Source organism: Oncorhynchus clarkii, chromosome 11, assembly GCF_045791955.1.
Source record: "Oncorhynchus clarkii lewisi isolate Uvic-CL-2024 chromosome 11, UVic_Ocla_1.0, whole genome shotgun sequence".
Lineage (NCBI taxonomy): Eukaryota > Metazoa > Chordata > Actinopteri > Salmoniformes > Salmonidae > Oncorhynchus > Oncorhynchus clarkii.
In genome coordinates, this window is record NC_092157.1 from 9191809 (window position 1) to 9204288 (window position 12480).

At 39.9% G+C, this 12480-nt stretch overlaps 1 protein-coding gene across 2 annotated transcripts; it reads right to left on the reverse strand.

The window, feature by feature from the left end:
- Nucleotides 1–440: 440 nt before the first annotated feature.
- On the reverse strand, nucleotides 441–5635 carry LOC139420605 (flap structure-specific endonuclease 1). Of its 2 annotated transcripts, none has more exons than XM_071170799.1 (12): nucleotides 5565–5635; nucleotides 5226–5320; nucleotides 5012–5114; nucleotides 4737–4839; nucleotides 4418–4481; nucleotides 4195–4304; nucleotides 2758–2894; nucleotides 2495–2561; nucleotides 2218–2349; nucleotides 1861–2012; nucleotides 896–1010; nucleotides 441–701 (listed from the first exon to the last, which is right to left on the reverse strand). In XM_071170799.1, the coding sequence occupies exons 2-12, from the start codon at nucleotides 5305–5307 to the stop codon at nucleotides 624–626; spliced, it is 1143 nt and encodes a 380-aa protein (XP_071026900.1). In that variant the 5' UTR covers nucleotides 5308–5320; nucleotides 5565–5635; the 3' UTR covers nucleotides 441–623. The 2 variants fall into 2 exon arrangements, with proteins under 2 accessions (XP_071026900.1, XP_071026901.1); XM_071170800.1 differs by having other exon boundaries at nucleotides 5554–5613.
- Between the last annotated feature and the right edge of the window lie 6845 nt (nucleotides 5636–12480).

A 12480-nucleotide genomic window follows, 5' to 3' on the forward strand; every position in this document is an offset into this window, starting at 1 on the left:
ACGCCCAATTTTTCAGTTTTTGATTTGTTAAAAAAGTTTGAAATATCCAATAAATGTCGTTCCACTTCATGATTGTGTCCCACTTGTTGTTGATTCTTCACAAAAAAACAGTTTTATACCTTTATGTTTGAAGCCTGAAATGTGGCAAAAGGTCGCAAAGTTCAAGGGGGCCGAATACTTTCGCAAGGCACTGTATATATATATAAAAAAGAGACAGTATTAATTTAACATGATTCTTTTAAAGTCTACACAAGAATGGAAATGAATGTGCTATAAAAACATTTCCCCTTTCTAATGACTCTATACTCCAGCACATTTTGTTTGTCATATTGATAATGCAACAAAGCTTCAGCAAGAGGCATCTCCCTCTCCCCTAGCTCTTGACTTGAATGGGAATGCATGTTCCATTTAATTTGTTATAAAAATAATAAGAACTCAAATTCAAGCTGAAATCCATTTTTTAATATTTTATTCAAAAGAATAAACATTCATAAAACTTGCCTAGTTCAACATGAAAAACACTTGATCAGACGCACTATAATTGTAGTAAGTAATTGTAGCTAAGTGATTCATACACTCCTGCACTAACTTCTGCTATACTTGCTTCACTTCCTGTTTGTAGTCTATTTGCCCTTCTTAAATTTGCCTGAGGTTGCACCGGTCTTCTGTTTCTTCTTGTTGGATCCCTTTGTCTCAGGTTCCTAAACAAGGAGGAAGTAGAGGATCATTTTAACATGGATACAGTATGGTCAAGAGGCTTCATGTTGTTGTTTCTCTCTCAAGACAATCTGTAATAGAACAAATTGTCAACCATTTAGATTGTTCAGGGTTCTAGCTCCACTTCTCTCCCTCTGTGTGCCATGCTGTCAAGTATGTGATGTAGTGACCTAAGCACCTTGCGTTTTGATGACAGAGACCCGGTGATAGTGAAGAAGGTGTCCAGTCGTCCCTGTGTGCTGCCCTGTCGGCTCTTCAGAATCTTCTTACAGCCGTTCTTGATGCGGTCCTCACTGAAAACACATCACACACACACACACCTGAAAGGATGAGTCAAAATTCATCACTCACACATGCATGCATAGATTCACAATGTGATATTGTTGTATTGAACGTGTGGTGGTGTAGAGATGTTATATGATGTACTGTTTAATCTTAATTCATTCAGTACAAACGTAGTTCACCGTTTTCTTTGGTTTTATATATAATGTGGGTGCTTTGGTGTGTTTGGACCCCAGGAAGAGTAGCTTAAGGGGATCCATAATAAATAGAAATACAAAATACCAACCACGGCATAACATGTGGATGTGGTGTGAAATTGGTGTGGCAGGTAGCCTAGCGGTTAAGAGCGCTGGGCCAATAACCGAAAGGTCACTGGTTCGAATCCCTGAGCCAACTAGGTGAAAAATCTGTCGATGTGTCCTTGAGCAAGGCTCTTAACCCTAACTGCTCCTGTAAGTCCCTCTGGATAATAGTGTCTGCTCAAATGTAAGTGTTAACATTTAAAACAGTGAAAAAGCAGCAGAGGTCTACAAGCACTGCACCACTTAGAATAATTGACTGATTTAGAACACAGAAGTGTGACTGAAGCATATATTCCACTATTTACACCATTTGGGGCAAATCCCAACTTCCACTTTAGTTGAATTTCCCCTTAGTCATGCAATGACATCAAATGGGAGAATTTAGGACTCGCCCCTGCCATTCTAAACTCACATAAATCATTAGGTAAAGAGTATTAAAGTTCTGTTTGACACAGGTGTTACTTTTATGCCATGTAAAAACATATATATATATATATATATATATATATATTTTTTTTTTAAGGGGCCAATAATGTTCATTGCTCAGACTATCAGTCACCTGAACTGTTTCTCTGCACACATGAACTGGATGAGGGCATCCTCGTTAGGCTCGCTCCACTTGAGGTCTACGGTGGAGCAGTCCACCACGTCAGGCTGCAGGAACAGCCCTCTGGCTTCCTTATACAGCCAGTCCTCTGGGGCAGGGTGCTTCTGCAAGGGGCCAAGGAGACAGACACTCAGACTGACTTCTGGGACAGGGAGAACTGCTGCATCGTTGTTTTGAACTTAAACTAAAGACTGTTAGTAATGTGGGAGTGTCCTGAATTTCTGCGCTGAAGAGGAGCAATGGAGACAATGGAGAATGTAATACAATGAACACTACTTAGCTAGGGACAGTCAGTAGAGCAGTACTCACAGACGGGTCGATGTTCTCCAGAATCTCCTCGATGGAGCCGTGTTGTCTGATCAAGTCAATGGCTCTCTTGGGCCCGATTCCCTTGATAGTACCACAGTAGTCACAGCCCAGCAGTATGCACAGGTCTATGAACTGAGACAGAGGCGAGAGAGGGGAAGAGTGAGTGGCGGAGGTAGAGGACTACACAGTTACAAACAAAAAGATCATGGTCTGATGTCACAACATGACATTATACTGACAGTTCTTGACAACAGAAGACGGGTATGTCTGGAGATACCTGCTCATGGGTCAGATTAATGTCCTGCAGAAGGCGACTGAACAGGAACTCCTGGATAGGAAGCTTTCTAGGATAGAGGAACATAAATGTTATAAAACGAAAAAAAATATGAATATCTAACACACATCAAATACAATAACATACACCGCTTTTTCTACTGTTAAAATAGGACCACAAACTGTATGGCTGTGATGCTGCAAATACTGTATAATGGGATGAAAAGATAGGTAATGATTAAGGTAGTATAGGAAGTGCAGTAGTACTTGGCTTCGCTGGCAGTGAGGTGCCTTAGTAGGACCCCTGTTCCAAAAGTCAGACCGTCCATATCCTCTGTTGCAGTGGCAAACACCTTCCCAGCCTTAACCAGAGCAGCGCAGCTCGCCTCAGCCTCACACGGAGCCTAGATGGTGAGATGGGAGATTGTATCTTCACTATCAAAACAGAACAAATGAACTAGCCAAAACAGAAATACTATCAGACCCCCCCCCCCCCCCCAAATGGGCAGATTTATGCCGGCATATGTACACAAGCCAGGTAGCCTATAGGCCTACTTCTAAGCGTAATCAGGTGCACGTCCTTACTCAACATTGACAGAAACGCTCCAAACAAAAAGACAATGACTAAATTGAATTGACAAAACACTTAAAAGGAATGACATAAACCTTTAATTGTTTGTCACAAGTGTTGCATAGGTTGTCCACTGTGCAAACAATGTGTCCACTGACAACGAGAATGAATAATAATATATTGAATGCATTAAACAGAAATGACCGTAACCAAACAAACACTGTAGATTAAAAATTATAGGAAGTAACAGTAAATGTAACTGGTGATAACCATATCTACATACTACCTCAATCAGCCTGACTAACCTCACTTCCAGCGAAGTCTGTATGTCGCCTCTCTTCTGTATATAGCATCGCTGCTGTATATAGCCTGTCTTTTTACTGTTTTATTTCTTTACCTACCTATTGTTCACCTAATACCTTTTTTGCACTTTTGGTTAGAGCCTGTAAGTAAGCATTTCACTGTTGTATCCGGCGCACGTGACAAACTTTGATTTGATATATGTAACGGGGAATAAACAAACTAGCAATCAAACACTAACAATCAAATGCAAACAATTCACACAATGCAGTTATGAAACAATGAATGTGCACAAATTGGCGGGAGAGAGCACATTCTGGAGACAGAAGTACATTGTGCATCTGGGTGCCACATGGTCAATCTGATGTCTGCACCTTTACTGTGATACGGCCTCTGCAAAAGTCAGAACATTGCTGTTGTGAAGGAAGTTGTCAAGGAAGTGAGTGTGTTTAAACAGGATGTACCGCCCTCACCTACCGTCAACCAATCATGTCAATGCGGAGCTATACAGAGCCCTCCGCATTGTTACAACATTTGGGAGGCGCATGGCATTGCAGCACAGAGTTTGATTTGGCCTCTGCATGTCTGTGGAGGCTCCACAGTTGCGTCACACCCTCCACCACATTTTCAGATCAAGCATAAATTGGCTTTTAGTCTAGGATTCCGCAATGGATTAGTTCACCGAGACGGCATATGCTCGACAGAAAAAAAATATTTCTGGGCAAAAAAAAAAAAAAAAAACTAATGTTAGGTGGTTACCTAACTACATTCACATAACATTCAACTGTTTATGATTGGCTAAGGAAAGGAACTAAACAGAGATTTAGACAAACCTCGATGTATGGCACCCCCATCAGGGTGAGCAGCTTCTTGCATTCGTCGTTGTGTTGCCGGGTGACTTTCACCAGACGTTTACTGAACTTATCAATGTTCTCCTGCTCCCCTAGTGGTGAATAGGAAAATAGCTTGTCACTACACAATTCCATGGCGTAATTTCTGTTGGCATGCAAACATGAAGTAAATCAATGTCAGTTTGCAGTGGGTGACTTGCTCTACCTGCTTCCTGTGCCTGGGCCAGCAGTTTCTCAGCCTCAGCCCTCCTCTCTCCTCTCTTCTCCAGCTAGAACCAGAGAGAGAAAGAGCGAGAGACAAAGAGAGAGCGAGCAAGCGAGTTAGATTGTTCAATATTTGAGTAAATGCATGTAGACTAACCTTTCATCATACTCTCATTGATGCAGAGTTAAGTTAAAATTAAGTTTATTCTACATTGTAAAGGGACTGTTAGAAAAATGTGTTTTTATCTAAAAGTTAACAGTGGAGGCTTGTCCAGTCCACACTGACTCATAGAGGCTAATGTGACCTCAGCCTGTCTCACCTCTCCTGACTTCAGCTGTGGGGGCTTGCCATCAAACACATAGACAGGCTTGATGCCGTGCTCCAGCATGCGGATAGTCCGGTAAAACATGCCCATGAGATGGCTGAGGATGCAAGAAAATTCACGTGACAAAACTGACTTGAAACTTGAAAATATCACATTAGAATGGGTTAGAAGAATATATACAGCATTTTAATTCACTATTATTAACGTTATATCTCACACATGCACGAGTAGCTCTACAGGCATGCGGGAACATGTAGCTAGTTAGCTACCTTGTGGTCTCTCCATCCTCGTTTTGTAGCACATTACCATCCTGTCTGACAGCGACAAGGAACTGATACATACACATGGAGGCGTCTATTGCGATCTTCCGCCCTAAAGTAGTCAAGAGAACAAGACAACATTGCAATGGCGTGATACACCCCTGCATGACGAGAAAGCTTGGACGGCAACAAAAAAAAAATAACAGTAATGTTTGGTGGTTACCAAAGTAGTTCTTGATGTCTTGTTCTTTTATAGCAGATGGTGCCTGGTCTGCAATCAACTTTGCAAGCCCGTGAATTCCCATGGTGGAATGTGCTCTGCAAAACAATGAATGCGATAGTTAGCTGACTGAGAGCAAATTAGCTAACGTTAGCAACTAGCTAGCTATGCATTGTGTACATGAAAGACTGCTAGTGTCCTCCTCGCGCTCAATTATGATATTTGACTTCGTGCTGCATGATGCTATTTTAATGTAGATATGTTATGCAATATTAGACGTTAATCAACTACCGACGAATAATGACTAACATGCGAACAAAACGTTGTTTACCTGAGACTCACCGAATGTTCTAGTCGTGATACTTTCCACGGAGTCCACTGCTTCCGGCGTGAAGACAATGCCTCAATTTCGCGCGAAATCCAAATCTAGGCATTACAAGTCGAGTGTTCGAATCGTTTCGGGTACAACGCCATTAAACAAGCCTTCATCGATTGACCGATAACCGATTAAGGTGCCTGTGTCTTTGACAGAAAGTTAATAATCATATTTGATTGGTTAGCGAGATTAAAGGCAATCCATTCGAGAGTAATATCAGTTATTTAATAAACACCCGTGAAGAGAAAAGCATTTTTGTTTGTTTTGTCAAGGACTGCAACGCAGATCTTGTATTCGTTCAAAAAACACATTAATGCAAAGAGGACTATAATTATTGGAAAAATCAGTGGGGCATTGTAATTTTTTTGGGCCCACGGGACTAATCATTCAACTGGGATTGCAATTTTAGCACACGGATTCCAATGGACATTGGCTAGCAGCGGTCATCAACCACATGGACAGATTATTTGTGTTGTGTAATGTATATGTATATAATGTATATGGATGTTCTAGTCCTCCAAATAACTTACTTCTAGAGGAAATTGAAGAAACTCTTAAAAGTATTTTGAGAAAATATCTGTCCAGTCAGATTATAGCTGGTTGAGATTTTAATATGGTTTATTCTAATGAGACTGATTGATTGCCTCATAGGCCTAACATTGGTGTGAACAAGTTGGTAAATTTCTGTCAAAACCCGGACTTAATTGACATATGGAGAGTTAAAAACCCTGGAGAGAGACGATACACATGAAGTAATAGAGATTGTTCTCTACAATCAAGAATTGATTTGTGGGTGATAACCTCTAGTCTTGAGCCCAACACTGTAGAGGTAAAAATATTGCCTGCAGTCCTGACGGATCATAAAGTCATATGGTTGACTGTAAGAATGTGCAGCAATGATGGTAAGAAATACTCGGGTGGTTATTGGAAATTAAATAACTAATTGTTATTGCATGATGATTACAAAAATGTGATTAAGATTCTAATTTCTGTTTACTGGATTTTAGCTACATCTAATGCAGAATTTGGTCAATATTGGGAACTGCTGAAATTTAAAATCCGCTCAGCCTGTATTACTTATGGAAAACGGCTTGCTTTAAGAAGGAGATGTGAGGTAGCTGAACTCTCTAAGACAAATGCGGATATCACAGAGATTGAGCATCTTGATCTTAATGAGAAAGCTAAATTGAATGATTTACAGTCAACTAGATACATTGTATGAGGAAAAGACTAGAGGAGCTTTCATAAGATCCAGAAAACAATGGCTTGAAAAAGGTGAAAAGAACAGTAGATACTTTTTTAAATTTGGAAAAGAGGAGAGGGGAACTCAACACACTTCGGAAATGTAAGATTAATGGGGTTAGCACTGAGGATAGAGAGTTGTTATCAGACTTTACCACTAAATTGTATGAGAATCTTTACTCCTTAGATAGCAATTTGGGTGACTCTAAGGATCTCCTTGATTCTATAGAGAAGGTTCATTCGGTTAGTGAAGAATTCAATCGGTCTTGCTGACAAGATTTATCCATTATGGACATCCAGTACGGGATTGCTCAGTTAAAATGGATGGATTAACCTCTGAATTTTGCAAAACCTTCTCTGAAGAAATAGCACAATTTTTACTTGAAACTTTTAAGGAGGCTTTAAAGAAGGGAGAACTACCTGCCTCTTTGAAGCAAGGGGTTATTACTCTTATACCTAAACCACACAAGGATCTCTTAAATCATGATAATTGATAACCTCACTTTTTTGAAACATGTGTCACAAACTAGATTAGCATTGGATATCGTGAAGCAGTTCTCCAAAATCTCAGGTTTGGTATTAAATCTTTCCAAATGTGAGATGTTTGTTCTGAAAGGAGCTTTCAATCCAGCAGAATGTAACATCTCTGAAAAAAATACTGTAACCTACCTCGCTGTAAAGATCACCAAAAATCTGAAGGCTGTGAATGATCTTAATTTGAACCTTCTAACTGAATCTGTCAAAAAAAAAATCTCATGGTTTTATCCAAAGTTGAGGGTCTATCTCGTGCATCCTATCTTTTTTTAATCTATTGACATTCCCAAATCCACTTGCTGTATCTTAGATAGGCAATTGTACATCTTCATATGGAAAAACAAGCCACATAAGATTTTTAAAAAAAAAGAGATGTTATCACCAACAGGGTTTGTGACGGCGGTCTAAATGTCTTAGACTTCACTCTATTCAATCAGATATCAAAAATCAATTGGATTAAAAGGTACATAAAAAATCCTCATAGTTTCTGGAATATTATACCTCATTTTGTTTTTCAGAAGTTCGGAGGGCTTCATTTTTTACTACAATGTCCATATATTGTTGGTAAACTTCCTGTGAAACTGGCAGCTTTTCACAAGCAGGCTTTAATGTGCTCGGCGTTGTTCTATAAACACAACTTTTCACCTCATACATGTTTTATATGGAACAATGGGTCGATATTACATAGAAAAAAATATGTCATTTTACCATAAATGGTTCTCGAAAAACATTATCCTTGTCCAGACAATTAGTTAATATTAGTGGGAACCTATTTACGTGGAGATAATTTATGGAAAGATACAACTTTGAGGTTTTAAGCGAGGAATATGACACTGTTATTAAAGCTATACCTAAGTGGGATAAAACAAAACGTTTCTTCAGAATAATGTATATTTTGGAATATCTCCGATTGTAGGTGATATCCAGGTAAATGGCATTGGTCTACTCGATACGAAATTCAACAATTGTTTATTAAGGGATATTTTCTATAGGAAGTCTATTCCCTCTGCGATATTTTGTTGGCCTTCATCGTTTGATGTAAACTGGAGCCGTGCTTGGCTCACTCCACACACATTTATGGTGACCAATAAAGTAAAGGAGATCTCCTTTCAGATGATCCTTAGATTCTATCCGAGTAATAGCTTGATTTCTAAATATATACCAGATGTTACCAGTGAATGCAGTTTTTTTTAACTAGAAACGGAATCTATTGAACACTTATTCTGTCATTGTTTATATAGTGAAGTGTTCTGGACTGACGTAAAACTATATCTTGGCCGCAAATTGCATACAACCATTGACATTTCTAAGTTTGACATATTATTCTACTACACTGATTCCACAATTGAACGTGAGTATGTCATAAATCTCTTTATTTTAAGAGGAACATCTTTCTTACACAAATCAACATTTATGAAGAAAAAGCCAATTTTCAATTTTTTTTTTTAGATCTGATGTGGAATGCTATTTAGAGTCATTAAAACGTATACAAAACAAAATGTAAAAACATGTATTCGCTACATGTCTGTATTTGAATTGATATGTGGATTCGTTTTTTTTCTCATTTCTTTGTGGAATCACTCTGGCTGTTATGTTTTGTATGTTACTGTTAATTAAAAATTTTTTTTTTTTTTTTTTTTTAATAATTAAAAAATAAACACAGGACGGTTCTTATTATAGCTCAGTACACATTACAACAGTGAATATGCACACTCAAAATATGATATATTATTTAAATGGTCAAATATGAGGGGTTAATGAATAATCCTTTGAAGATAGATTAACGAGGTGGCAAGGACAAGTTTTGAAACTCTGTATTGGAGGTGTGTTTTTTTGCTTCTTCACCCCGCCCAGTTGTCGTTATTTGTATTTTTTAAGGTGAGGTTTCGGTCTCCTTCGATTCATGTGTCTTTAAAAGTATGAGACATATCTGGATTCCTATATAATGGAAGTAGCACAATCGAACCTAAATTATTATTATTTTTTACCAATGTTTAGATTAATCCCCGCAGGACAACGGTGAGGAGGAGAGAGGAGTCGAGTAAGTATTATTGGGCCTGGAATCTGAGGAATCCAGAGGAGAGACAGGTTTGGTAGCGTAAAAATAAGTACGTTCTAGAGCTAGTTGATGCACTAGATAGCTAGTTCCTCGATGTACAGTTGAAGTGGGAAGTTTACATACATCTTAGCCAAATACATTTAAACTCAGTTTTTCACAATTCCTGATATTTATTCAAAGTAAGTTTGAGTTAGTTAGGATCAGCACTTTATTTTAAGAATGTGAAATGTCAGAACAATAGTAGAGAGAATTATTCATTTCAACTTTTATTTATTTCATCACATTCCCAGTGGGTCAGAAGTTTACATACACGCAATTAGTATTTGGCAGCATTGCCTTTAAATTGTTTAACTTGGGTCAAACTGTCAGGTAGCCTTCCATAAACTTCCCACAAATTGGGTATATTTACTTATGGTGAAATGCTAATGTTTTGCAATAGTGTGCTGTAATCCCTGAATATGCTTCTAGTATTTTTGACCCTTGACCTGTTCAACTCTTGCGGTACTGTATTCTTAATAAATTGAAACTCTATTAATTTTCAACAGGGCTCGTAATGGCTGAAATGGGGCATCCTACACAGCAAGAAGTCTGCAGGATGATAGGCTATTGCACATTGGTCCTGTGTCTCATACCACAGGTGACATGGGCTAAAGTGAGCTATAAGCAAGGGGATCCCGAAACCAACAAAGTTGGTCCTTACACAGCTAGAGATTATGTTCACAAATCTGATTGACCTTTAGACATGTCTTCAAGCATTTTGTGAAAGTGTGATATATGTGGTGTAGTTATGTATGTCTGATGGCAGTGTATTCCAGACATGGGAAGCTCTCACAGAGTAAGCGGATTTACTAAAGGTGCTTTTCCTTAAGGAAACTATACAGTCACCTCTCATGGCAGACCTTGTGGATCTGCTGCCATATGTTTGGGTTTTCTGTTGTTGCTGTAGGGATCATCAGGGCGCTGCAGGGAATGTTTAACGTGCATCGTCATGGTGCTATCAACTCGGCGGCCATCATGCTGTACGCGTTGCCGAGTTGTGTGCCAGGATACTGCTCCTGTAGCTTCTACACACAGATACATGGCCAGAGCCTGGTCTGGAATATACTCTCTACACACAGATACATGGCCAGAACCTGGTCTGGAATATCCTCCTCTACACACAGATACATGGCCAGAGCCTGGTCTGGAATATCCTCCTCTACACACAGATACATGGCCAGAGCCTGGTCTGGGATATCCTCCTCTACACACAGATACATGGCCAGAGCCTGGTCTGGAATATCCTCCTCTACACACAGATACATGGCCAGCGCCTGGTCTGGAACATCCTCCTCTACACACAGATACATGGCCAGCGCCTGGTCTGGAACATCCTCCTCTACACACAGATACATGGCCAGAGCCTGGTCTGGAATATCCTCCTCTACACACAGATACATGGCCAGGGCCTGGTCTGGAACATCCTCCTCTACACACAGATACATGGCCAGGGCCTGGTCTGGAACATCCTCCTCTACACACAGATACATGGCCAGGGCCTGGTCTGGAACATCCTCCTCTACACACAGATACATGGTCAGAGCCTGGTCTGGAACATCCTCCTCTACACACAGATACATGGCCAGGGCCTGGAATTTCCTCCTGACTCTTCTCAGGTGACGGGATCGATTTGATTTGATGAATCATGCCATACATTTCGTAAATGTTCCATATATTGTACATTTCATGTATTTTTGTCAATTCTTGTAGAGTTTCAATTACAATAAAAAATGTACACAGTATGTGTGTATTTTCAGCAGGATGTGTCTAGTGTCTTGAACTGTTCAGTTTCAATTAACCTAAAGCCTCTCTCTGCTCTCCATCTCTGCTTGCACCTGACTCTGCCCTCTTCCCCCTCCCTCCCTCCTCTTCTCTCCCTTCTTCCCTCTCTCTACCCATCTCCTTGCTACCACCCTTTTCATCCTTCCTTCATTCACTCCCTCCCTTCCTGCCACCTAACCTTCCATCCCTCCTCCAGCTCCCTTGTTATGTATAAAACGAATCGATCACATTTTATTTGTGGTCTGGCCTTTTAGTAGCTCAGTAATTTTTCACAGAACGCTGAACAACACCCAGACAATACATCTATTGTGTATAGCCTTGTTTCTAATAATTTCTCTCCCTCCCCCTTTCTCTATGTCAGGGCAATCTATTTCTGATCGGGATTTTAGTAGCTAGCTCAAAGTAATTTGTCACAGAGCGCTGAACAACACCCAAACATAAAGAGTGTATATTCTGTATCTCTGACGTATTGCCCTAACCTCCCTCAGTGCCATCTCAGTGGAGCTGTACTACGTATTCGCCACCATGTGGGGCTGCGAGCATTACACCCTGTGTAGCATCATCCTCTTGTTATGCGCCTGCATCTCGGTGGTGCTCACCTACTTCATCCGCTAAATCAAACCAAACTTTATTTGTCACATGCACCGAATACAACAAGTGTAGATCTTACCGTGAAATGTTTACTTACAAACCCTTAACCAACAGTGCAGTTCAAGAAAGAGTTAACAAAAATTTGACCAAATGAACTAAAGTAACACAATAAAATAATAAATATTTATAACAAATAATAACAAAGTGAAAAGGGTGTTTGCTTAGCCAATCACATACAGGCCAATGATCGCCTCAAGGAAGTGGGGAAAGACGCATTTGGAAATGACAAAGAGGGCCGTGTACAGACCTCCTGCGGGGGGAAAATAAATCTAGATGTCAGACAGGCTGCCACAAAGGCTGAAAGGGGATGCATGGAATTATGTTAATGGCTCTAGAAGGGGATGAAAGTGTATGACGTGAATGTGTCAGTGTGACGCAGGCTTGCGGTTTGGCAGAAGGATCAGTTCTATTACAATGAGATAGATATAGCGAGTAATACGAGATATATACACACACACACACAAACCAAGTATCGAGTCAGTGTTTGCTCTGATAAGACATGCTTTATTTGTACAACCAGTCATTGTTCCCCCTTTGCAAGAGTGACAGATCAGGCAACAAGATGACATTACCAA